Here is a 27,482-nt window from a genome sequence, read left to right as displayed (position 1 = left end):
ACTTTTATCATGTTCAGTTAAAAAAAAGGGGGAGCTCATTTTTGGCTTCAATTAAAATGAGTAATTCTGAGCTGTTAAATTTATCTGATGAATATAATTTTCAATAATTAGCTATACATTGATAAGGTTTCATTAGTTATACACTACCGTTTAAAAGTTTGAGGTCAGTACAGTTTTTTTATTTTTTTAAGATATTAATAGTTTTATTCAGCAAGGACACATTAAGTAAATCAAAAGTGACAGTAAAGAAATTTATAATGTTTAAAAAAGTTTTTTTTGAATTGTCTGTACACAGTATCTTTCTGAAACTCAGAGCTTGATTATACACACTGTAATCAATTATAAAACGCATCATATAACAAATCAAATTTATCCATTTGATCCTATAGCTACATTTTGAGTGGGAACTGATATTTATATGTATTTTTATCTGCAGCCCACTCTGTGTTCTTGCTATAACATTTTCTTTATATTATTCATGATAATATATGAACACACATACATACAGACAAGTATATACATATTTGCTGAAACTTTTCAAAAAAAAAAAATTTTGAATCAGTAGAAATGCTTTTATTAAAAAAGTATCACAGTTTCCACAACAACAACAACAAAAACAGCACAACTGGTTTTAACATTGAAATGTTTTTTGAGCACCAAATCAGCATATTAGAATAATTTCTGAAGGATCATGTGACACTGAAGTATGGAGTAATGGCTGCTGTTTCAGCTTTGCCATCACAAGAGTAAAGTACTTTTTTTTTTAAATATATTAAACTAGAAAACTCTATTTTTTGATCAAATAAATGCAGCCATGGTGTACATAAGAGACTTCTTAAAAAATATGTATAAAAAAAAATTCTTACCCCAAGCTTTTGATCAGTAGTGTATATTAATTGTTTCTTTTTGACTGTTCATTCGTGACTGTTCAGAACTTTTCCATAAAAATAAAAATCTGTATGTGTATGTTCATACAAAAAGGCCAGTTAGTTAGTATTCCCAGAAGAGGCATGTTGTCATTTTCACTAAGGGACAGACTGTGTATTGTTATTGACCAATATTTTGAAAAATGTCAGGTTATAATATGATTTAATCACCACAATAAAAAAATGCAGCATTTGCTCTAGAGGTGTCAAAACAATACCATACACATTTTTGGGAGTTCTCTGTAGGCCTATGTTAGTGAGTAAATGACTTTCTATCTCAGAAACAGCAGGCTCACCAGTGCTCGGTCTCTGCTCTGCTGGAGTCTGAACCTCAAGCACACTACCTAATTAACAGCCTCAAAATACTCAATTTCATATTTTATCATAGTACTGCGATCAGGATTCTTCGAATCTGCTTCTCTGATGGGGAGCCCCCCTTCAAACTTGATTTCCTCTTCTCCTCTCTCAGAAAAACCTATCCTACATATCCAGTCTTAGCTTGGGAAATTTGAGGTTGTTGTAAGTGGGTTTCGGTCCTTCCACAGATCTCAGTTAGACAGGTGTGAAGTCCAGGCATGTTTACAAGTCTCTGAAGCCTCAAATCATTTTTAGTAAATGCTTTAATTATATGCATCAAATGCACAAGGCATCATGGGAATTAATCCTTACATAAAATCCTTTGTGTATTATTAGAATATGCCACTTGTCACCCTATTTTTATGCCAGCACTTGGTAAGTGACCAGTTTGCTCTCCTGCTGGTGGGCTATGTTGTATAGGTGGGCTGTGAAAAAGCAGCTTATGTTTACTTGTACATCTGGCTCACTATGAAGATGATATTTGCGTGACAATAGCCCACCAGATTGCATCCTTCCCTGCGTTTGCATTGTATTATCTCAGGCTAGTCGAGCCAATATTCATAGCTGTCAAAGAAAAAAAAATATTTCCAGCTGTACGGTGAAGGCTTTCTTCGTTTATGATCATTTTTTATTGTTGATCCTAAGCTCAGAATGCCAGACGAATATGCTTTGTAAGGAATAATCTTAGTCTTGATTTTTCATGCTGCTCTGAATTGATATTTGACTCTTTCTTATGTGACTTCTGTACTTCTCATGAGTGTTTTGCACTGGTAGCATCTTGGTTACAAAAGTGGTTACATTGGAAAGTTGGTTGTTCCATTTGTGAATGTCTTGTAAACAATGTTTGATTTTATTCATTTTGATGTTAGGATAGGACATAAACTGTGTTTAAACAACCAAACACATTTGGGGCCAGATTTACAAACAGCTTACGCCAGCGCAAGCCCTCTTTTGGCATTAAAAAACTACTGTCAGGATTTACTAAAGACACATGGTGAAAAATTAGCGCAGAGAAGGCGTGGACACCGTTACTTTTGCGGCTGACCTTATTACATATGAATTTGTAGGAGATTCCCTTTCAGACACAAAATTTATTAAAGTAGAGAATTTAAATGAATCATGCAAGGTGATTTACTAAGGTTTGTGCTAGTCAATTTACCGCCAAAAAAAGCGTGTCTCAAACCAGATGCTAATTTGTGCTGCTCTTGGCAGATTGCGTTAGTCATTATGGAAATGATCCAGCTGCATCTGTGTTCTTTAATTTTCACGTCGTCAGTATATCACACGCAGAACTTTTTGGAATTGCCCCGTTTAGTAAATCTGGCCCTTAAACTTTTATTTTGGAACATATTGTCTGTTATTTTAGCATGTCTTAAGCAGGTCAGTAGCTGGTAGGGCTGCCCCCTAATAGTCAACTAACCATTAGTCAACGAGAAGAGGCTTAGTCGACCAAAATTGGTACTAGTCGGTTAGAAAAAAAATAGGTTGCGATGATCGCGTAAATTGACTGATGTTTTTAAGGCCCTACCTCGTGCACAGATGATGTATATTAATATTATTCCTTTCAGAGCACCTAATAAATAGTCTTTTATCAGTTAGTAAAGACAGTTTCAAGTAGTATTGCAAAAATGTATAAAACAAAACATCATCTTTAGCACCTTTAAACTAGATAAATGTGCCCTATTATTTGGTGCATATCCCAGTGTTTGTGTGTTTGTTATGATCGCACTTACTGCGTGACATGGAGGTGCCGGTGCGATCACTTGCATTTAACTTAAAATACTCCGTAATTATTGTTCATACAGATAAGAATAATCCAACATTTGAAACTGTCAATGCTTTGCTTTTATTTCTGTAAACTCACAATAACAACAAAACTTGCTTTTGTAAAAATAATGAAAACAAACAGGAATCCGTTTTCTGCTGTCTTGGTCTCAAGTGAACTTGAGCGTGTCAAAAAAATTAACCAAAGCTCAGCATATACTTGCCTCACAGACATGAGAAATATATCTATAGAAAGCTTGAAATGTATATTTTTAAATTAACCGATTCAGATGTAAAACAAATATTCATATGCATATAGGCATATCCACTACTGCAAAGATGACGTCATCTCTGCAGCCGAAAACACACAAAATATTAGTTTATCAATAAATTGCTAAAATGTTCAGACAGTCTCTTTCTGTTTTTCATGCCACATTCATAATAATTACATTTGCCAGTGCTCTGCTGCAAGCTTTATGCATGCGTTTGTGCTCTGATTAGGCTATGTATTATGTAGGTGATTAAAGGCTCATTATTATGATGTATGTGGTTTATTAATATAAATGTGCTATTAGTCGACTAATCTTTAGTCTAGAGCAGCCATAGTAGCTGGTCCAAGCTTGTCATCAGTAGGTGGATCAGCAAACATGTTCCAAAAAACAGCTTGATCAGGTTGGTAGCTAGTATTTTGGTAGACCAGCTAATAACTATCCAGGTAGAAACCAGCTACTCTGTTCAAAAACACATACTATATTAACCTGGATTTTCCTGCAGGGTTGTAGCAGTTAATTTGCACTGATATTGTTGATCTGCACTTGTCTCTCACCTCATCTCATCACCTCTACAGGATGTAGTGAAATTATGCTTCTATATTCCCTTTCTTCATTTTCCTCCCTATGATTCTTCCAGAAGAATTAAAAGTGTTAACGCTCACAAAGTCAATGTTGATCAGGTACCAGCACAACAATTAGCATCAGAAAAGATTATATGAATGTTCACACATATATGGTGATTCCGATTCCAAAACTAAATTTGGCATGAAACAGAAGTTGCGAAAGTCTTTCCAATTATCAGAGTCAAGCAGCTTCTTGAACAAGAAAAAATATAGAGTGGCACCATCCGGAATAAATTGGATCGTTGTGGTTTGCTATTGCTATGATGTCATGTGAGTGACAGGTTGCTATTTGACAAAACTTGTGGGGCAACATTGTCAACCGATTTCAGTGCTTCTATATTTTTCTGTGTGTTCACTAACTGGAACTATCTGTGCATTCAATGATTCCAACCAATCAGAATCAAGTATTCAGACACACTGTGCTATATGTAAGCGTATATCTTTCGATGGCTGCCCGAGGATTGCCTTAAGTGAAATGCGCTGGCAGTGTGTAATGAGCCGTACCTTAAGTCAATGGGGCCTCATCACCGCTGTCATTACATGAAATGTATGGTATTTAATAGTAGCAGTGATCTGTGGTTATTTCTGGTCATGTAATGCATAGTCAGAACAGCTAATAATAATAATAACAGGAACACCATGTTTTTTTCTATATCTAAATAGGTCCTCGGATAGGCAAAAAAAAAAAGCATGAGAGTTCATCTCAATGTGAACAGCCTGTAATCAGACCAGGGCCTTTAGTGGGTGAGCTGGCATATTAATATGGATATGATGAGTCAGGAGCATGTCTGAAGTCTCCTCAAATCCTCTGTCCCTCATACGTGTTCTGTATTCCCAACCACAAATTTCCAGCATCTGAATAAGTAAGAAATGCACAGAAACCTCAGAATTCAGAGAGCTGTGACTACCAAATGAGCAACGTCTGAGCCAGACTGGAACCGACTGGTCTCCCCTGAAAGATTTTCTGTCTGCTTTCTGTTCTGCTTGTTGGATGAAATAGCCATGGTTATGGCATGAGAGTTCACAGAGATAGGACATTCTGACATAAGAGGCATGTTTTTGATCATTCATCCAGAAGGAAAGGCCGTTAAAGGGATAGTTGAATTAAAAATTAAAATTCTGTTATCATTTGCTCACCCTCATGTTGTTCCAAACCTGTTGTTTTTCAGCGGAACATGAAATTAGAACTTTTGATTCATTTTTCCATACATCAAGAGTTTATAGTAACCACATCTGTCAAGCTCCTAAACAGACCCAAAACACTACAAAATTAATACATATGATTTGTGCACTGTATGCCAAGTTTTTGCCAAGGCCATAAAATTACTATAGATAAACAGACCTCGATGCAAGTCATTTTGCACTGATAATCTTCATATTCACTTCACCTCGAGAGCAGCTTTCAAATCAAATATGGCACCTACAATGTAAACAATGATTCTTAAGGATTTTAGAATGATTTCTGAAGGATCACGTGACACTGATGACTGCTGAAAATTCTGCTTTTCCATCACAGGAATAAATTACATTTTAAAAATATATTATAATTGGGAAAAAAAAGTTTAAGAACTTACACCTGGTTTCACAGACAAGGCTTAAGCTAGTCCCAGACTAAAATGCATAGCCTTTTTTAACTGAAAGCAACTTACACTGACATATCTTAAAATATGTCAGTGCCATTGTTTTGTCTCAAGATGCACACCAGTAATGTTTTTTTTCTAGGCAATGTTTATAAAAGCTACTCTAATTGAAACTAAGGCCTAATCCTGGCTTAGTCTAAGCCCTGTCTGTGAAACCGGGCCTTTAAGAACTATATAAGAACTCTTCAAAATTCTTTGTTTGTGTTGTACAGAAATAAGCAAAAGCATATGGGTTTGGAATGTCATGAGAATAGGTAAAAAAAAAAAAAAAAAAGACAATTTGAATTTGAATTAAAGGGTTAGTTCACCCAAAAATTTCTGTCATTAATTATTCACCCTCATGTCGTTCCAAACCCATAAGACCTTCGTTCATCTTCAGAACACAAATTAAGATATTTTTGATTTATCAAAGAAATTTAATTACCGTCATTCAAGGTCCAGAAAAGTATTAAAGACATCATTAAAATAGTCAAAGTGACTACAGTGGTTCAACCTTAATGTTATGAAGCGACAAGAATACTTTTTGACTTTATTCAACAATTTCTTCTCTATCCTGTCAGTCTCCTACACAGTTTATGTCCGAATGCCGGATCAGTATTGGCCAGTTTCTGCATCAGCATCAAACGCATGCATCGTGCTGTTCACGTTTACAGCATCGGCCAATAATGAGTCAGCGTTCTGACGTGGAACACCGAAGCGCTGCACTGCGTTCACTGCGTAAACTGTGTAGGAGACTGACTGGGTAAAGCAGAAATTGTTGAATAGAGTCATTATTTTTGTTTTGATTTTGAGCACAAAAAGTATTCTCGTTTCTTCATAACATTAAGGCTGAACCATTGTAGTCACGTTGACTATTTTAACAGTGTCCTTAAATGACAGTAATTACGTTGCTTTCTATGAAGAATAAAAAAAAAAAAAAATGCTCTAATTTCATCAACAATATCTTATATTGTGTTCCGAAGATGAACGAAGGTCTTACGGGTTTAGAGTGACTCAAGGGTGAGTACTTAATGACAGAAATTTCATTTTGGGGTGAACTAACCCTTTAACTATCCCTTCAAAAACAATAGTTACTCAGTGTTACGCACTGAAAATCACATGAGTCAAGGGACTTAACATTAAGTGAAGATAAGGACGCTTCTGTGGAGTCGCTGCCCCTTCATTTATCATTTAAGCCACTCTCTCTGGGACCTTGTGAGCTGTCCTTGACACAGCTACGGTATGAATCGTACAATCAAAAGAGGCATTTCAGGGCTGCTAGCTTGTTGTGGAGTCCAGTGCCAATCTGCCCTTTCTCTGATGATAGTCCGTTAATGGCACCCCTGCTGATCTGAGGTCAGTACGGTCCATGCTATGTGCCGCTAATGTTTTAAGCATACTTCCCTGTGTCTGTGCTCTCAGAACCATTAACATGCACCCTGCCAGGCTAACCATGTCACAGGAGCACCTGCAAAAAACCTTTTAAGATTTGCTTTTTCTCTCATGTGACTCTGAAAGTTCATGTTCATTGACAGATAATCTTGCTGCTCTTTACAGATCAGTGTCATCCCGAGGCTGTTTATATGCATGCAGAGTGTAATAAGACAGAGGTTCTGTTTTAAATGTCAACAGGAGAGTTTGTGACCAGGAATGTGTTTTAAGAGAAGAGGGTCGACCTGCCAAGATAGCAGAAGCAGGTGCCAAGCACAAGGTTTTAACCCCTGTAACCTTTTGACAAGCTGTCGGTGTGCAAGTAATTAAATCAATAGAGGAATAAAGGATGTCAAGCCACTATAATACAAGAGTGGCCTGTAAATGCTGGTGGACTTAGGTTTTGTTGTCTAACACTACTGCATGTCAGTCATACATAAGTGTTTTTTCCTTTAGTTTGACTCTGATGGTATGCTTATTAGACAAAAACATTGCTAGCACTTACTCTATCTTAAAAGTTCTTCTGTTCTTTTTATTTTATTTTTGTCTTATTTTTTTTTTTTTTTGTAAGATGATTAAAGTTTAACATAATAAATCAAGACATCAGTTGTGATATAAAATCATATTGTGTAAAATAAAGTCAAATTTGCAGCCATTTCGGCTTATCATAGTCCTGTAGGGGGCTCCTCGGTGGGTTGAGACCCCCTAGTTATACGCTTCCGACCCCGACGTGGGATCTGACTATTGTGCTCCAGGGGCTAGCTGAGGCTCCCTTTGAGCCAATAGAAGAAGTATCAGATAAATTCCTGACACTAAAAACTGTCCTTCTGTTGGCAATTTCATCCCTAAAAAGGATTGGTGATTTACAAGCGCTGTCAGTCGCTCCATCGTGCTTAGAATTTGCGCCTGGTATGATTAAGGCTTTCTTACACACCAGACCGGGTTATGTCCCAAAGGTCCCAACGAAGGTCCCAGGTCCCATCATACTCGAGGGGTTCTGCCCACCTCCATTTACAAACGTGGATCAGGAAAAGAAGAATCTGCTTTGCCCTGTGAGGGCATTGGATGCTTATGTCCACAGAGCTGCCCTGTGGAGAAAAACAGATCAATTATTTGTATGTTATGGGTCCCCTAAGAGAGGGGGCCCAGCATCTAAGCAGAGGATGAGCAAGTGGGTGGTTGAGGCCATCTCACTCGCATACGAAGCAGTGGGACACCCATGTCCCTTAACTATTCGAGCTCATTCCACTAGAGGTATGGCTGCTTCCAAGGCTCTTTTATCAGGAGTTTCCTTAGACGATATTTGCGGTGCGGCTGGATGGTCATCCCATCACACCTTCATCAGATTTTACAATCTTAACTTGAATGCCACTCCAGGTGCTATAGTTTTAAAAGATAACAGCCAGGCACTTGGTGACACGGCGTAGTTGGGACAGCGTTCCCATTGCGTCATTGGACTTAGCATCGATGTTCCCACCAAAGGGAACGTCTCGGGTTACGAGTGTAACCCTTGTTCCCTGAGTAAGGGAACGAGACGCTACGTCGCGTTGCCGTACCTCCTTGATGCCTGGAGTGCTTTTACTTCAGACATACTCAGAAGCTAGCGCTCTTTGTTCCGGGAATGCTTTATAGTTTCCTGGTCCGTGACGTCACCCGCCTCTGACGTCACGTCTTCTCATTGGTTGGATACAGAGGTGCTTCACGAACACAAAATGCAGAGGGTTCCCATTGCGTCATTGGACATAGCGTCTCGTTCCCTTACTCAGGGAACAAGGGTTACACTCGTAACCTGAGACGTTTTTCATGCGTTAAAGGATTAGTTCACTTTCAAATGAAAATGACCCTCAAGCCATCCTACTGTAGGTGTATATGACTTTCTTCTTTCTGATGAACACAATTTGAGATATTTTAATAAATATCCTGATGCATCCGAACTTTATAATGGCAGTGAGCTGAAGAAAGTGCTTTCATCCATCATAAACCTGTACTCCACACGGCTCCTGGAGGTTAATAAAGTCCTTCCCTATTCGACTTTCCCTATTCGGAAAAAGTGTAACTGACGCAACGCCAGTTTACATTTTATTTGTATATTGAATATGGAAGGTGGTCTGGCGGAAGCTAGATATGCAATAGGATATTTATTAATATAACTCAGATTGTGTTCATCAGAAAGAACAAAGTCATATACACCTAGGATGGCTTGAGGGTGAGTAAAGCTTGGGAAATTTTTATGTGAACGTGAACTAATCCTTTAAAGCAATTTTTTCCCCTAAATGGCAAGTAACAAGCTGTGGTTGATCTCTTCAAGATATCAATCAACAGATATCAATCAAATTATTTTTTTCCGTCTAAGCGGGCAGTACTTTGTCAGAATAAGCTGCAAAGTAGACCAGACAGATGCTTTTAGTCAAAGTCTGGCTACATGAGACTACTTTTTAACTATCATCAATTGATTCACTTAGACAAAGACCTAAGTGGTTTAAAAAACGCTGTGCTTTGTTCAAGTAAACCTAATGGTTTTACATATTTAGCTGGAACTCAGCAGTATTTTCTTTAATCACAAATTATTCTGCTTGATCAGTGTCAGATTTCATAATGGATTCTGAAATCCCATTTGTCTGCAACATATTCCCTTTGAAGCAAATTGTGTGATTAGCGGTCAAAATAATAGAATGCTGCCTTCATGACGAGCAAGCTTTCATTGAATCGTTGTCGCTCTGTCATAAGTCAAATGGGTAGGTTGTCTGCTATTCATGTCTGTTTGATTTATCAGTGGTTCGAGTCACGTCTTCAACAGCCTCTATTGTGAGTCATGCAAATTCTCGGCGATGCAATTCCAGATGGCAACGTCATTGATTGATTTTTGGTTAACAAATGAGTGGTAGGTATAAAAACCTTCACTGAAAACTACTCATCACTGTCCCGTTCAAAGAATACAGGGATCTATGTTGTCAAATGGAAGAATGGCTCTCGTTAAAGCTCAAAGCTGCTGTGTGTGACTTATGGGACATAGACGAAATGAATGAGGTGATCACAGTTAGCAACACAGGCAGTAGATCTTGGCAGATAGATGAGCTCTTAGAAATATTGCTTTAGTGTTGAGGTGTGTGCTCCATTTCATATGTATTCCTATTGTGTTATTAATTATTGATGGACTGCCATTATTGCTGTGGCATTTTGATGGTTTGTTGGGGGGGGGGGGGTCTGACCTTTAACATCATTTGCAAGATCATATGCATGTGTCACCTGGATGTCTGAGTATCCACTCATGATTAAGTTATTTGATTTCCCAGCCTGCAGCTAAATGTGTCCTTTTCCATCCAATTTGATTGTTGTTCAGGTAAAAATGATTTGTCACACTTGATGTTTTGATTATGTGCCTCTCATCTGGTGTGACACAAGGTTAGTTCAAGGTTTTATATTTGATTATTATTTGTATTGAAGTCATTTATAATAAGACTATATATATATATATATATATATATATATATATATATATATATATATATATATATATATATACACACACACACACACACATAAACAAATAAAAAATAAAAGTCAATTTATTATTAAGAAGTCTATTGCCTGTGGGTAATGTTACAATTACTAAACCAATTTGCTTTTGATTTGATTAAAGTCAAGTTGTCAACTTTGGAGCTTCACAAGCTGTCTGCTCTGAAAAACATGCATGTGTGATGTCGGTCTAATTGGGCGGCTGCTGGTTTTTCTTTTTAAGGTTTTTTCTCATTTCTGTCATGTTTTGCTTTACATGTGTCTATCTATCCAGGCTTCATGGACTCGACCTGAGAAACACAAGGTAGGGCTGCTTCACATGTAGCCAGGATGCTCACTAATCCTAGAGAAGCCCTTTATCACTCTAGAACATCAAGTGTTGGCTCTCTTTTACCCTCAAAATCCTGTAGACACACACACCCACACACATCACATCTGATGAAATGGCATCCCTAGACTACAATGATTTTCATTTCATTTTTTTTTATATGCAGCTCTTTTTTTGGATAGCTTCTGTAAACAGAAATTGTGACAATCCTATTAGGTCTTTCTAGGCTATGAAGTTTTTTTTCTTAGTAGAATAACTGAGACCTTTTTTTCCTTCATGAATTCCCCTTGGACAAACTTTCTCAAGGGACTGAGGAAGAAAATAAAGAGGGTGTTAGAGCAAGGGCTTCAAGGCTTGAAACATGCCAGGTACTTCTTTAGAGTAAGAGCCAACACTCAGTGTTCTCCCATAGACTCAGACAGGGGAATGTAGCAGCACTAAAGGAGACACTAACACATATAACCAACTCCAGCTTCAGACAGCACAAGCTTCTGTTAACATAAACATACTAACCCTCACTTGGTAAACTCGTACGCCACATGTCAGAGATGAATACAATAACTTTGAAGTTAATGTGAAACCCATTTTACTTCTGTAATGTGGCGCATTTGTGTTAAACAGAATGTTTGATGATAAAAACATAGGACAGGACTGTATTTTATCCATTGGGAGTTGGGAAAAGAAGATACATACCAGACCAAATGTGTTTGCTAAGTGAAAAAGGAAAATACAATGTGATTACAGATCACGCAAGTCTTTTTTCAAGTCATTTTATGCCTTAAAACTCATCTTTGATCACCAAAATGACATATTTAAACATTTTTCCTGTGAAAAAAAATTTCTTCATGTCTTGAATGTAACTAGCTTGAATGTAACTCTACACCCTTGCCTCATTTAATATACGCAGATCAATGAATATGCTAATTAGCTCCGCCTCCACTCGCTCACGCCAGCTCAGAGATCTAGCTTCCGCCAGACCATCAGTTATGCTTTTGTCATAAGTTGAATAGGAAAGGACGTAGCGTAAATGTTTTGAACTGCGAGAGGCATTACACTTTCTTCCTAAGTTGAATACGGAAGTTGGTCTTGCGGAAGCTAGATATTTTACTTTATAACTTGTTACGTATGGATATTTTTCTTACACAAACGCATTGCTTCGCTTCAGAAGGTTTTTATTAACCCCCCAGAGCTGTGTGGAGTACGTTTATGATGGATGGATGCACTTTCTTGTGCTTCATACTTGTTAGTCCCAGTTCACTACCATTATAAAGCTTAGATGCGTCAGGATATTTATTAATATAACTCAGATTGTGTTCATAAAGCTTGGGGTAATTTTCATTTAAAAGTGAACTCATCCTTTAAGAAGAATCATTCACAATCGACCAGGAACTTGCATTGGGAGGAAAGTAAATAGGTTCATTTTGATTTCATGTTGAATTTAGCTGTAGATTCACAGTTTTAGATCTAAGCGATTCCATGCTTGGATCTGAAATGTTAGACTCTTTCTTTATTCATCTGTCAGAGAGAGAATTCATCAGTGTTCTGCACTGCTGATTAAGAATGATTCAGATGCATATGGATTGTGTGGGAAGGACTGTTTATCTGATCTGCTGAGATGAAAGGCCACAGTTATGGGATTGCCCACACATCACTTCATGTTTTTAATCCTCAGGAGTACAGATAAAAAGCACCATGGTTCTTTAAACATGCGCTTTTCTTCTGAGTCAAAGACAAGGAAATTACTGCATCAAGAGTTTTGAAATAATTAAGAGTTTGCGAGTTGATGCTTAAAGCTATAAAAATTGAGGATTACAGTCTTTCTACATTATAGACAGTTCTGACTCAAGTGTTGTGTGACTGACTGGCGGCTGCTTTTGAACGCTCACACATATTGTGTGCTTGCTCTGTGAAGTGCACTCGTGCCTTGCCTTAACGCTACATACACAAACGGTCAAATGCACTTCGTTCAAAATGCCCATCATGCCGAGGTGTTAATGTAAACACAGTTGTTGGTTATGTCTTTAGTGAATGCAAACAGGTGGAACAAAAAAAAAAAATGAATGTGTGATGTGCCAGAATATCAGATACTTGAAATGCCTTGAAATGTAAGTGGACCTGCTACACTACTATTAATCAGTCACCAATATTAATATTCGTGACTGATTAAGAGTAGCAGAGTGTAGCGCTCTCACTGCTCACAGCTTGATAACTTTAGCTTTCATAAACCCTCTACAATCAAACATAAGCACAAAGTTAAGCCTAAAAACATCAATTTTACTGCTAATTTTTGTTACAGACCTACTTTTCAGACATACTCAAATGGCACTGAATCACTTTTAATGGTTTATATCTAATAATCATCCAAGATTATGCTAATCATTTATTTTTTTTATTTTAATAATAACTTATTTTTAAAAAATGAGTGTGTTCTGCCAGCATGATCTCAATATCATTTTATAGATTTTTTGATGCACATTTACATGCATTTTTATGCACTACCACGAAAAATAACTGTTTACTATTTTAATATATTTTAAAATGTAATTTATTATCAATATATTATTATGAATGTTTAACACTTGTGCTTCTTAATATTTTTGTGGAAATCGTGATACTTTTTTCTCTGGATTCATTGATGAATAAAACATTAATCATTTAAAAAGAAAATTATTTGATTTGAAATAGAACTCTTTTTTTAAATTAAAAATTATAAATTGATCAGTAAACACAGCTTTCTGTTTGATATTTGATACTGTATGTTTTATTTTCTATCCAAGCCCAAAAATTGATTGATTATATAAATTGATGATTAACCTGGTTCAGCAGCATATTAGTTTGTTTTTAGCGAGGTAGTTTTTAAATTAAAGGGTTAGTTCACCTAAAAATGAAAAATCTGTCATTAATTACTCACCCTCATGACGTTCCACACCCGTAAGACCTTCGTTCATCTTTGGAACACAAATTAAGATTTTTGATAAAATCCGATGGCTCAGTAAGGCCTCAATTGCCAACAAGATAATGAACACTTTCAGATGCCCAGAAATCTGCTAAAGACGTATTTAAAACAGTTCATGTGACTACAGTGGTTCAACCTTAATGTTATGAAGCAACAAGAATACTTTTTGTGTGCCAAAAAAACAAAATAACGACTTTATTCAACAATATATGGGTGATTTCAAAATACTGCTTCATGAAGCTTCGAAGCTTTACAGATCTTTGTTTCGAATCAGTGGTTCGGAGTGAGCCAAAGTCATGTGATTTCAGTAAACGAGGCTTCATTACATCATAAGTGTTTTGAAATTTCAATGGTTGGCAATTTGATACACGTTCTGAACTTTTGAAATGTTTTTAAATCGCACATCATTAGATATTGTTGAATAAAGCCATTATTTTGTTTTTTTTTTGCGCACAAAAAGTATTCTTGTTGCTTCATAACATAAAGGTTGAACCACTGTAGTCACATGAACTGTTTTAAATGCATATTTAGTAGCTTTCTGGGCATCTGAAAGTGTTCATTATCTTGCTGGCAATGCAGACCTCACTGAGCCGTCGGATTTTATCAAAAATATCTTAATTTGTGTTCTGAAGATGAACGAAGGTCTTACAGGTTTGGAACGACATGGGGGTGAGTAAATGATGACAGAATTTTCATTTTTGGGTGAACTAATGTTGTGAGGACATGAACGTGAACAAACGTGAACGACGCTCTATACAGTTGACAGGTCGGTGCTGCATCATCATGAAAATGTAAGGCTTTCCAATGTAAATATCCAAGCGTTAGACCACAAGAAATGGTGTGCTATGCGAGAAGATCAACATCTGAAAACATCCGAAGCACACACCCTGCAAGCCGCTTCAGACAGCGCACAAATACTAAGTTGAGCTCTCTTTCATGCCTTCCTGTGCTTGAACGGACAAATTCACACAAAATTATGTCAAAAAATGCCCGTATCCTAGTAAACATAGTCAGTTATGTGTCTTCAAATGAGAAAGAAAACATGTGATATGTGCGTGCATTCACTCTTAAAGTGACAGCATCCTATTAATCCTGCTGCTGTGCTGTATGCATTTTTAAGGTTCACCAAACAACAAAGTGCAAAAAAACACTGTGCTCTTAGAATTTAAAAAGAATATTAAGACTATGTAGTGTTATTTGATTTACATACTTTATTTAATTTCTTTGCCTGAAAACTGTTAGACCTGCCTGAAAAGCAATGTTTATTTCATTTGTATCCATAAGGCCCTATATATGAAACACACACAAAAAAAAAATCACTTCCATTGATTTCTGCAATTCTGATATTGTGACAGCCCTTCTAGAAGTTAATATACTTTTTCCTCTCTCTGATCGTAACAATGTCAGTAACCGGTATGTACGTACTACAGCAGGTGACCTTGACCAAATTCAATTAGCATTCAATCTTGGAATGTCCGTCCTTCTCACTGTCTAGACTTTTTCTTCTGCAGCCAACCTCAGGGCAACTATTTCTCAACATGTCTTGCATCAGTCCAAGCTAGGCCATTTTTATCAAACGTTCAGATTTATTTTCTTCCGCATTTGGACACCCTGTGATCCATCTTGTCTGTGCTAGAGTGCTCCTCCAGTTTCTTGTTAGCGTGAAATGTGAAGTGCAGGACACGTCTGACTCGCTTTCCTCAAAGGCAGTCAACAGCACCTTTTTTAATGTTGTCTCTTTGTCAGCGCAGTCATACAATATGATTGCCGTCACCTACTATTTTCTCCCAAGGGAAAAGGAAAAAAAAAATCCCCTTTTTCACAAAAAAAGACCTTGAATGTGAGCTCTGAATTTGATCCACCGTTGGCTGTCTGTTCTTTCAGGAGAAACGGATGGGCAGAATGGGGCTTCCAACGTTCTCTATTAGGCGAGATAAGATGCGCACAGGCCCGTGATTGCATTTCAGTGCTGAAACGTTAGCCGAAACATTCTCTTGTCTCTCCTCGCTTCTGTTTTCTGCTGAATTTGACAACTGACGAGGAGGCAGAGGCACAAAGTGATTTGCCGGAAGCGTTCAAGGTTAACGTTCAAAGAAATCGTGAAGGTTTATATGCGACCAGCCCTTCATACACACGTAAAAAAACAGGAGAGACTCTGTAAATGCGACTTACTGTCAATTACTATGCAACGGGAGGGGACTCGCTCGACAGACCTGCATGCTAACAGCCCTCTGAACGTGAGGCACAAGCAGGATGGAATTTATGGTCGAGACCCTGGTTGTTACTTAAAGCACTCAATCCCTCAGATCGTGACTAAGCCACCACACCTTAAATCAAGTTTGTGAATTGATTGGATTTCAGTGCCGCATACACTCCATTCCGCCCCGCAGTCAAATTTCTCACTGACCATTGAACAGGCACTTTATAAATGAAGTGCCACTGCAGGTTTCAGAAACATCTTATTTCCCGGCTGTCTTTCGCATGCTGTCAGGGGACCGTCTGTGGCACTGATGAAAGGTGCACGCTAATGTTCACGTTTTGCAGTAGCTTCACTGAAAGAAAAATATGAATCATATGCGGTGAGTTATTCGATGCTCAAAACAGTATCCCATATGTAATTCAGTACACATGTACATCCAATAACATCGTCGTAGAGTAGGTAGAACAATGTACGCTTTGCTAAGCACGAAAAATGTAGAGCGCATCCGGCTCTTCCGGGCTTATTTCATTCATTCTGCTGCACTGAATACTGCTTATGAATGTCAACAATGCTTATTGTTAATATTGAGGTGTGACAGCTACACCTTTTCTCCTTAAATGTCCTGTAGCTAAAGAACAGGATTGAGTATCCATGTGGTTACTGTGGCTGGTGGTTTCATGTTTGTTAACTGAGTAATATGGTGTCAGCTGGCATGACTAATAAATCTATTTAAATGTGTCATGGAAGAGGTTGCACTCTCTAATTAACATGGGTCACATTATGCAAGTCAAATGCACTTAGTCAATTAATTGTCTTGTAAATTACACGAGTGTCATTAATCTGTGGATTTCCGATTGATTTCTTCTTTTGAAGAATGCTACTGTCGAATCTGCATGTGTTAGTCACTAACATATGGTTAGTTGATGCTTAACATGTCACATTTTTTTCAGTCCCATTCACAAGGTGCTTAACTGTAAATGTGTAGCCAATTAAATATGGAATAAAAAAAGCATAATTAAAAATGTTTTGCCTTGAGGTAAAAAAACTAAGATCTCACAAAATGTCAAGGTCTATTCACTTTAAGACATGGTCATGGATATATTTTTTTGATTAAATTAATAATGTTTGTGAGAGCTCCATTTTAACCTTGTGGAGCGAAAGAAGAAACAGACCAACTTCAAATAAAAGACAACATTTCTTCTTATTCATTATTGATTCCACCTGTCAAGAAAATGTTGTGCTCTTGAGAAAACAACTTTTCTCACTTTTTATGAGGCATCAATCAGTTGGAATCTGTATTAAAGTAGGTCCGTGTAACTTTTTTTTGCCTTCACTTCATTTTAAATGGTCATGTGGTGGGACAAATTAAAATTTAAAAGTACAAATTTTCCATGTGTTTCTCAATAGGCATGAGGTCATAAAAGCTGCATGTTTAATAAGTATGAAAGAATTAGCAAAATGCTGCAGAAAATAGTTTGAGGTCACGCCACAGTATGCAAACTTCCCAGAAGTATTTAATGTCAGCTACGCACGTGTAATCACGGGGTAAAGATGTGAATTTGCTCCTTTCAGAAGCAGATATGAAGGGTCTTTTTAGTTGCTTTTAAAAACTTAAGGCTTTGAAATGCAAACAACACAGAGCAACGATGAAACACATGCCGGGTTTTCATTGTAACAGCTGGAACTACCATTGATTACTGAATTCAAAGCCCCGCCAACCATAGGATCTCAGATCACCATAGTAACCCAAGATGGGCAGCGGAGTAAATGCAGTACGAGCTAAAGAGCATGCGCTTGTGTGCGGACTGGAGCCGGGACGGAAAACTGTTAGCAGATTGTCCCAGCTGTGCTGTTTAAATAGGCTTTGAGGAGAAAAGGCTTTAAAGTGGCCCCTGCTGTGTGGTCCACTTTATTATTGATCTCTGCCTCACTGTCTCCCAAAATACCCCCCTGAGCCCTAGACAGAGGCTGAAACGCAAAGAAATACCATACTCTTACCCTTCAGCTGTCATCTGTAGTTGTGTGAAGGAATGATATTAAAAAACCTGGATCATTTTTCACGTGAAAATGTGATCATTTTCTCACCCTTTTGTCTTTCCAAACTTGTATGACAGACCTTTGGTATTCAAAAGAAAACATTTCCTCGGTTGGACTGAATCATTCATTTGAGTCAGATCGTTTCAGTAAATCAGTTGAATGATTCATTCACAGATGGACATCACTGCTTCTCTCATTTAGGCGGTGGATGCCAAGATTTTATTTGAAAATCTTACATTTTAGTCGGTTTCTCACCTCAAATAACTTAAAATATCTAACGTTAGAAGTTAAATTAAGTACTTTTATGGTTCTTTTGAGTCAGTTGTGAAGCTCCCTTAGAATGTTGTCTTTTGTGTTTCATGCTGTATAAGAATGTCATACAGGTTTGGAACAACATGAGGGTAAGAAAATGATGATTTTAATTTCATTTTATTTGGGTGAACTATGACTATAAAGATCCCTTTATTCTTCTAACACAGGGGTCGGCAACCCATAATGTTCAAAGAGCCATATTACAAAAATTACATATAAGAGCCATATACAAAAAGCAAATCTGTCTGGAGCCGCAAAAAATTAAAAGCCTTATATGAAGGCAACACAGGCTGTAAGTGTATATTAGCTATATTAGCCTACTATCAAAATGACTAAGTAGGCTACAAATACATAATGAGGTATTCCCGAGGTATATATTTAAAAACTGCTGAAAGCTACAGAAAAAAGAAACAAATGGATTGGTGCAATTCACAGAAACAGCTGGACTCCAGGCAAAGAAACATGGATTTGCAGGTAGCATTTTGTCAAACTGTTGGATTTTGAGGTAAAATCATTCCATATGTATTGTATTGTTATATTATGTTGACAAATCATCAATTAAATATTTTCCATCTTATATTCTGCATAATTGTGTGTTTTAAAATAAACAACACTGACAAAAACTATACTATAAAACTATATATGTTTTAGAGCTGGACAATATGACGATATATATAACATTAATATAAGTAATTACGCGGATTTAAACCTACCGATATTGTAGTTATGTAAAATATTCACAGGCAGATATGCTTTATGTATTTCCCCGGCGTCAAATCAGGCACATATAAATGTCAGGAAACAGACTCCTGGCTGCATGTCAATATCCATGGATTAGGTTTATTTGACAAGTTGTAAGAAACACTTTCGAGTCCAACCTTTAGTGTAATTCGTTTGTTTTACTCGCATTTTTGCAGTTTCCTCTATTAAATCCAATCACGCAGCAGGTAACGTACTTTTGCCACTCAGTCCAGCTTAGGGAGCGCGCTTTTGGCGGGAAAGTGACATCGATGCGATACCCTCGCGCCGCGCTGAAACGTGTGTCGCAGGCTATGACGCAAATCTTCGTTGACAGAAATGTTGAAATTTAAAATTTATTATACACATTTTTACAGCATTGGAAAACGTTAAGAATGTTTGTGTCATGTTTGTCCTCCTACAGAAACCAAATGAAAACAAAAAATATATCCCCCCTCCATCTTTTTCCATTTTCATACATTTTTGAAAAAGCTCCAGGGAGCCACTAGGGGAGCGCTAAAGAGCCGCAGGTTGCCGACCTCCGCTCTATCACTACCATTAGGTTTAACTTCGACTAATTTCATTGTATTTTGCACATCTTTTTCTTACTCTCACTCTCTATTTTCTTTTTTTCCCCTAGAGTCTGGATGGCAACGTGATTGTGCGCAGTGATGCTCGTGTGTCCTCTCTGACTCTAAAGTACGTGCAGTTCACCGATGCCGGCCAGTACCTCTGCACTGCCCGCAACTCCATTGGTCAGGACATCCAGAGCATGTACCTGGAAGTGCGCTGTAAGCTGAACACTAAACTTCTCTCTTTGTCCTTTTTTGTTATTTGTCTTGTGTTCAGGGAAAATGTTTCAAACCTCAGTGAAGTTAACAGATTGTGTTTTTTTCAGTGTTCCTTTGATTCTTGTTGGCTACTGTCCTGTTTTTGGATGCTGAACCTATAGCATTGTTCAGACTGTCAGTCCAAATCCGTCCAAATTTTTGTGCTTATCCGATCATATTTAGCTAGTGTGAACTGCAAATCACATGAAATGTGTTTTTTAAGAATCCGTTTCAAGCTACATTCATATGTGGTTTGAAATCCTATTCAGATTGCATTTCTGGAAATCCGTTTCAGTCTGACCGCTCTAATCGGATTTTGTGTGCTTTTTCACACCACGTAAAAGGTAAACGACAGACGCTGTTATAGGAAATTTGCTGAAAGTTGCTTTAAAAAAAAGGTTGTGTTGTTGCACAGTGCTGGTTGAGCAGACAATTATATTGTGGTACACAGTGTGGACAGTCAATAATTTAGATCAGATTCCAGTCGGATACACCATTTATTGGATTTAGACTGACAGTGTGAACATAGCCTGTGAGGGTCCTGACTAACTAACTAACTAACTTGTTTACTAGAAGAAGCTAAATTTTGTTAGCTGAACCCACCACAGACCAGCATAAACCAGCTTAAAAAGCATGGAAACGGTCTTTTTAGTACAATATTCACAGATGTTATTCACTGATTTTTATGATATGAAACAGTCAGTCATTTATCTTCTTTTCTGAGTTTGTAACAAAAGAAACTGATAGAAATTGATGGTTTGAGGGGTTTTTATACAGTGTGTCTGTTCGACAAATTAAAGTCAATTTCCATCAAATAACTCATCTCAAATCACAGTGCCATATACTCAGATGTGTTTTATAGCTTTTGGGCTTTTTTCTTACAGTCAGAGCTCTTCATATGAAATGAAACACTGCCATCTTCACATTCTTAAAAGTCAATTTTCAGAGAAAACGCTTATTTTATCAGATTATGTTTACTGGAGTTGGCTGAGTGCACTTTTGTGCCATTTTGCCAGGTAGATAATTACAGTAAAGCTAGCTTTAAAGTTATTTTCATCTGCTTGTGCATTTTAAAGCATTTCCACAATCTAATTCAGAAAAGTAGGAGGGAGTGAAGCTTGAAGTGCAATGAAAGTCTAATTGGATTAATTTTTCTTGCCTTAAAAATCTTCTCCCATTCCTGAGATAGCATCACAATGTGCAATTGATAGAAATTGTGTGGAAATGCAGTTTGCCATAGCCTGGTTTGTGAGTAATCAGCTTCTTGGTTGAGTGCATGGAGCGTTTCACAGTAATTAGCGATAAGAAAAGGTGCTTTGTCTGCTTCAAATGATCCTAGATGAGATTGTTCACTCCCATACTGCGACACTTTCGGTCTGAGCTAGAGTCACTTCTTCTGTGTGTAGAAAAGCATGACTCTACATTTCTTTTATTTCCCACTTTTTACTTCAAGTTTACAGTTGAAAGAGTTTTTTTCCCCCTTTTTGCTTGGTTGTTTATGTTATTTTATTGAAATAGAGCTCAACCTCACAATAAAAGTGGAGTCTCACTATAGGAAGTAGGTCGGCAGCTAGTTTATTCCAGCCATTTCGAATCAGTAAGCATCTTCATGCAAAGTTTCACTGTTTACTTAACAAGTTCACCTAATATTGCACATGAAATCATTTTGAGCCTTACGTTTCCCAATATTTATTTCAGGCACTGTTGTGATAAGATTTCATTGCCTGTTTCATCCAAAGAGAGATGTTATGTTTTGGGGGGGGTGCCCAGATTATCTAAGTAGCGGTGTTGCAGCCTGTGGTTCTGAGATAGCGATAAGATTTGAGTGGATATGTGTCTTATCAGAACAGCTTTATGGGAAATGTGATTACTCAACTGCATGTATCAATCCTGGAGTGGAAAGTCTAGTTAGCAAAGGTGAACATCAGGGGAGCAACACTCACAACAGACAATAGAATTCATGCTAGAGCTACCGCCTGGTCTGTAATAGCAGATATCAGACATTGAAATTCTGAAAGATAGTTGAGGTGGTGATGGTTAATGTATGCCAGCTGGAAGCCATCATATTCTTTGCCTCAAGGTCTTTCTCTATAACAGTCCTTGTGTTGGTTGCACTTTGCTGACACTGTGTACTGTATAATTACAGATTCTCCAAAGATCCAGGGTCCTGCGGCGGTGGTCACCTGGGAGGGTAATCCGGCTAACATCACCTGCGAGGCCCTCGCTCACCCAGCCGCTTCTGTTTTGTGGTTCCGTGATGGCCAGATGCTGCCTAGTGCTAATACCACAAACATCAAGATCTACAACACTCCCGCAGTCAGCTTTCTGGAGGTATGGCATCAACACTCAAAACCATCAGCCTTTAGATGCCCCCTCATTAAAGTTTCAACACTAAAGACATGTTTGACACTAATAATTGCTTTCTGAGCTCATTTTCAGTATACTTCAGCACCCTGTAGCATTTGATATTAAATAATAAGCAATAGTGGCTGCATTGAGAAAACACAATAATTAAACTATGTTCTTCTTTATGTATAAAATAGTGCTGGTATACACATCTGCACACCCATATCAGCCCACAAGTGCTGAGAATATAATGACTTGTTTTTATTGTGTGGCAGTATAATTCATGTCATTTCAGTTCTTCATATGTAGCTTGACTTTTTGATTTTGTTTTTGCATTACTGGCTGATAACATTAATTACAATAATTAAGTTGCTTTCTGTATAACAACACATTGTGAATAACCAGCATGGAGCGTATTGTTTTTAGAGTCTTGCAAAGCACAGATTGTAATATTTAATCTGTTGCGTCTAAATACAGAAAATATTACATTTCATGAATTTTTCTCTGTGGAGGCCTTTTGAGCTCCGATCACAGCATTATGAGCCTTCATTATAATAGTTAAATTTACATCTTAAAGGGTTAGTTCACCCAAAAATGAAAATTATTCCATGATTTACTCACCCTCAAGCCATCCTAGGTATATATATGACTAACTTCTTTCAGACGAACACATTTAAAAATATCCTTGCCCGTTCAAGCTTTATAATGGTTGTGAATGGGGGGCCACATGTTGAAGTCCTTAGCACTGCATATCCACCTACAAAAATAATTTTTTTATATATTTACGGTAGGAAATTTACAAAATATCTTCAAAGAACATGATCTTTACTTAATATCTTAATGATTTTTGGCATAAAAGAAAAATCAATAATTTTGACCCATACAATGTATCGTTGGCTATTGCTACAAATATACCCATCCAACTTATGACTGGTTTTGGGGTCCATGGTCACCTATGGATATTTTTCTTACAAAAACCCATGGCTTCACTTCAGAGGGCCTTTATTAACCCACTGGAGCTGTATGGATGCATTTTTGGGGGGTTTTGTGCTTCAAAATATGGGCCACAACCATTATAAATCTTGGAGGAGCAAGGATACTTTTATTTCCGATATTTTAAATATATCTCCGATTATGTTCATCTGAAAGAGGAAAGTTATATACACCTATGATGGCTTGAGGGTGAGTGAATCATGGGATAATTTTCATTTTTGGGTGAACTAACCCTTTAAGCAGCAAATATATCATATTTACTTTTTAATGCTGTAAAAAGTCTGCATTAATCTTTTTGCATAGGAATCACAATCACAGGAAATTATATATCTCTAAGTTTGCTTATTGATTGGCAAGCACAGCTAATCAATTACGGGAATTACATCGAACATGCATATTTACACGATGTAGCAGCAGTGTAAAAATGTTGCAGGAGCCACTTTCAGTTTCACTGTTTTTAGTTTTAGGAACTTTTTTTATTAAAACCACATTCTAGAAAAGCTTTTTTTTGTCACAGTCAAATATTTACTGATTTTATATTTTTATAAATATATTTAATATTTACAAGTCTTTATTTAAATATATATAATATTGGTCTTAAATCTTTAGCGCTTACCTGGTTTTGAGATTTACACTTTCTAAATGACAAATTAGCGAAGCTATTATACACTTCCACAAACACTCGCACATGTCGCGTGGTTCTCAGTAAGGTGGCTTTAAAGGGTTAGTTCACCCAAAAATGAAAATAATGTCATTTATTTCTCACCCTCATGCCGATCTACACCCGTAAGACCTACGTTATTGTTCGGAACACAAGTTAAGATATTTTTGTAGAAATCCGATGGCTCAGTGAGGCCTTCATAGCCAGCAATGACATTTCCTCTCTCAAGATCCATTAATGTACTAAAAACAAATTTGAATTAGTTCATGTGAGTACAGTGGTTCAATATTAATATTATAAAGTGACGAGAATATTTTTGGTGCGCCAAAAAAACAAAACTTATATAGTGATGGCCGATTTCAAAACACTGCTTGAGGAAGCTTCGGAGCATAATGAATCAGCGTATTTTTGACCGTTTTGTGAAGCTTAAAATTTTCTCTGTCACTCTCTCTGTTCCCACAGCACATTTTGCTGTTGAAGCTAATGGAGTCAGTACGCTGCCATTCTCTCTCTGTCTCTCTCTCTCTCTGTCACTCAATAATTATCGAGCAAGTTGAATGCCAGCATTGCAGAATAGGAGGTCACTGCTATTGCCAAGGCAATGAGCTTCCATTAACCAGCTAATGTCTATGTCATGCTAGCTAAGTCAGAAGAGAGGTGGTGCCTTAACATGTCTTTTTTTTTTTTTTTTTTCCTGACAGGTCACTCCAGAGTCCCAGAACGACTTTGGCAGTTACAACTGTACAGCTACTAATGTCATCGGCACTGAGTCAAAGGAATTTGTTTTGGTTCAAGCAGGTTTGTAAATGTTCAGAGGATGATGAACAAAATTAGTAACTGTTTTACACTTATGAAACACTATCAAACACAGATTGTTGTCATTCTTGAGATTCTAATTAGCTATTCACAAATCATTTCTTACAAACGGTGTCTTAACACTGGAAAACCACTTCTAAAATCCCCCTTGGTACCCATTCATAATACACAAGGTACACGAAAGGTAAATCTCCCCCAGACTGAGATGTTTTAGTTTTAGATCAGAGCCTGCGCTCGTATTTTTTAGGCTGAGACTCTTGGGTAATAAAAACAGCGGGGTATAATTTTCAGGCTGCAGATTCGACGGTTAAATGCGACGCTGCCTCTGATATTTTTGGTGCTCTGTAAAGTGGGGCAGATGTGAAATGGTGTGGAAGGTAGTGAGGTGATTATTTAGTCTCAATGCGATGAGGCAGTGCAGGAGTGACGCCTCTTTTCTACCTCACATGATTTTGAGCCACCACACTCCCACAACCACAGTTTTTATTGTGCGATAAAGTCACAATTCTCTAAAAGTGTTTTACTGAGTAAATGTGTTCTGTGAGGGAAGGAGATTCATTTATTTCGATTTGTATATTGGTTGAATTATATTGTTAGTAAACCTTTTTGTAGGAGAAAAAACAGTTTTATGCCCTCTCTATCTCATTATTTTGCATCTCCATGTCATCTAACTCGGCTGTTTAGGTTAGGGTTAATAGAACAAGTTGACATGTACTTGCAAAGTTACATACAGAATAGTCAGTAGAATGTCTGAATATCTGTTAGCAGATATTAAGCTGACAGTCTACTAATACTCTAATGACTGGTAGTTGACATAGTTGCAAAGTTACTTAAAGTTAGTAGAATGTCTAAAGTGGACAATTGAAATATTGTGATGCATATATCCGAAAGAAATGGCTACTCAAACAAGAGAAAATGTAGGGCGGGACTTATTTTGTCCATTAGGAGTTGACTGGATACTTGCTATTGCTGCAGTCTTATAGGATTATTTTTAGATCATTCTAACTCTTTTCCTTACAAATATGATATATTTGTATTCAAACCTATTATGCCTGCATGACCTTATGCGATTCCATTATAGCACAATGTTGCCTTGAGGCAGCACACAGTTTTTATGTCCTCAAAAACATATATAATGTTATATAATGTAAAGTTCTTGAAAATGCTTCTTTGCTTGCCAGTGAAGGTGACTCATATTTTTGTGAGTGATTAGCTGGACACAAATAAGAAAAATGCACTTTTCATTGGAGAAAATATGGAGCCATGTGACATATGCTGAAACAGGACACAAAATGGACCCCTGTGGGTCATGTGACCACTTTTTTGAGTTCTTCTCCCCTGAGATAGGTTTGATCAATAGATTGGTCTTATTTTATTAAAAAAAAAAAAAAAAAAACTAAAACTAAAAACTAAAATAGACATAGGTTGCCTGGAGGTAACACGGTACCATAGAGGGTTAAAGACTTAAATGATCAATGAGCTGGTCACAAAAAATGATCAGATTCATGTTTCTAACTTTGAGATACTTGAGGACGATATGCAGAGGATTAGACACAGCCAGGGCCGACTCAAGGTTTGGCAAACTTCCCCACATTTAAAGGAGTGTCTAATTTCAGCGACTAAACGAAATTGCAGTCTGTGTTTGAAACTTGTTCGAAAACAGTAGTTTACCCATTTATTTATCTGTCCAATGTCCAAAGGTTGCAGAAGTTTAAAACACGCCTTTTTATAGCTCAGTTTCTGTACGTTTTTATCTGAAAGTTACATAGTACATCAAACTCTTCTATCTCAAAAGTTCACAGAAAATTTGATTTCTCATGATATGAGCACTTTAAACATTATTTTGGTTTGTCTGAAAGATATTTTACCCGTGCTTCAGGGAAAAACTGTACTGGCCACTGCAATAACAGTTCCCTTGGTGAACCGTTCCCCAAGCCTATAACAATTTTTTATTGTTTCAGTTTGTCTATTGCCTCACTCACATTTTTGTGGTGCCCTGCTTGTGTGCGAATAGATATATTCCAGTGTGTGCTTATAAGTGTGTGTGTGTTCTCTAGATGTGCCTTCGGCCCCCTCTATCGAGCGCGTGGAGCCTTATTCCAGCACAGCAATGGTGGAGTTTGATGAGCCTGCCTCCAGTGGAGGAGTGCCTATCCTTAAGTACAAGGCTGAATGGAGGATAGCAGGCCAAGACTGGACTAACAAAGAGTATGAGGCTGAGGATGGTAAGTAGCCAACACACAAACACACACACACACTCACACATGTGCTATAATAACATTTATTCAGAACTGGAAGCAATGAAGAGAGAAAAACTAGATAGATGAGGCTTTTGGGAAGCTATAAATTTGTACGAAGGTCAGGCCCTAGCATTGTTTTGTACCGAAAGGACCACCAATTCTAACAATTGTGAGATATGTAGTTGAAAATGAACTTGACTCTCAGATGGAAATGGGCTTCCATAGATTTTGTTGTGTGATTTCTGATGTTCATTTTTGGGTAAACTAACCCTTTAAAGTTTAGCATTCACAGCTGGATTTTGGTCCATTGAGTTTTCATTGTGGACAAAATGTAGTGTTGCTCGTTTCTGTTGCAGCTAGTTAGGACCGAAATTTTGATGAACAAGGAAGAGCTTTTATTGCTTGTCAATTTGTTGCTTTGCGTCCAGTTAAGATGCTGCGATACACTTACAGAAGAAAACAGCAGTCTCTGTGACTCACAAACAGCCAGCCTCCTGTGGTCAATATAACAACCAAA

The 27,482-nt window shown here is 37.4% G+C and overlaps 1 protein-coding gene across 15 annotated transcripts in view; it reads left to right on the top strand.

The window, feature by feature from the left end:
* Nucleotides 1–27,482, top strand: part of ncam1a (neural cell adhesion molecule 1a) — a 260,638-nt gene that overhangs the window by 186,593 nt on the left and 46,563 nt on the right. For 11 of the 15 annotated variants that reach the window (XM_067375696.1, XM_067375693.1, XM_067375692.1 and 8 more), the window contains 4 exons: nucleotides 19,720–19,870; nucleotides 22,056–22,240; nucleotides 24,611–24,707; nucleotides 26,783–26,950. In XM_067375696.1, coding sequence (XP_067231797.1) covers nucleotides 19,720–19,870; nucleotides 22,056–22,240; nucleotides 24,611–24,707; nucleotides 26,783–26,950 — 601 coding nt within the window. Of the gene's footprint in view, nucleotides 1–10,782; nucleotides 10,813–19,719; nucleotides 19,871–22,055; nucleotides 22,241–24,610; nucleotides 24,708–26,782; nucleotides 26,951–27,482 lie in introns of all 15 variants that reach the window. The other 4 variants (XM_067375695.1, XM_067375691.1, XM_067375688.1 and 1 more) reach the window with 1 other exon arrangement.

Source organism: Chanodichthys erythropterus, chromosome 22 (genome assembly GCF_024489055.1).
Source record: "Chanodichthys erythropterus isolate Z2021 chromosome 22, ASM2448905v1, whole genome shotgun sequence".
Lineage (NCBI taxonomy): Eukaryota > Metazoa > Chordata > Actinopteri > Cypriniformes > Xenocyprididae > Chanodichthys > Chanodichthys erythropterus.
The sequence above is the reverse complement of the archived record's forward strand: the minus strand, read 5'-3'. Positions and strand labels throughout refer to the sequence as shown.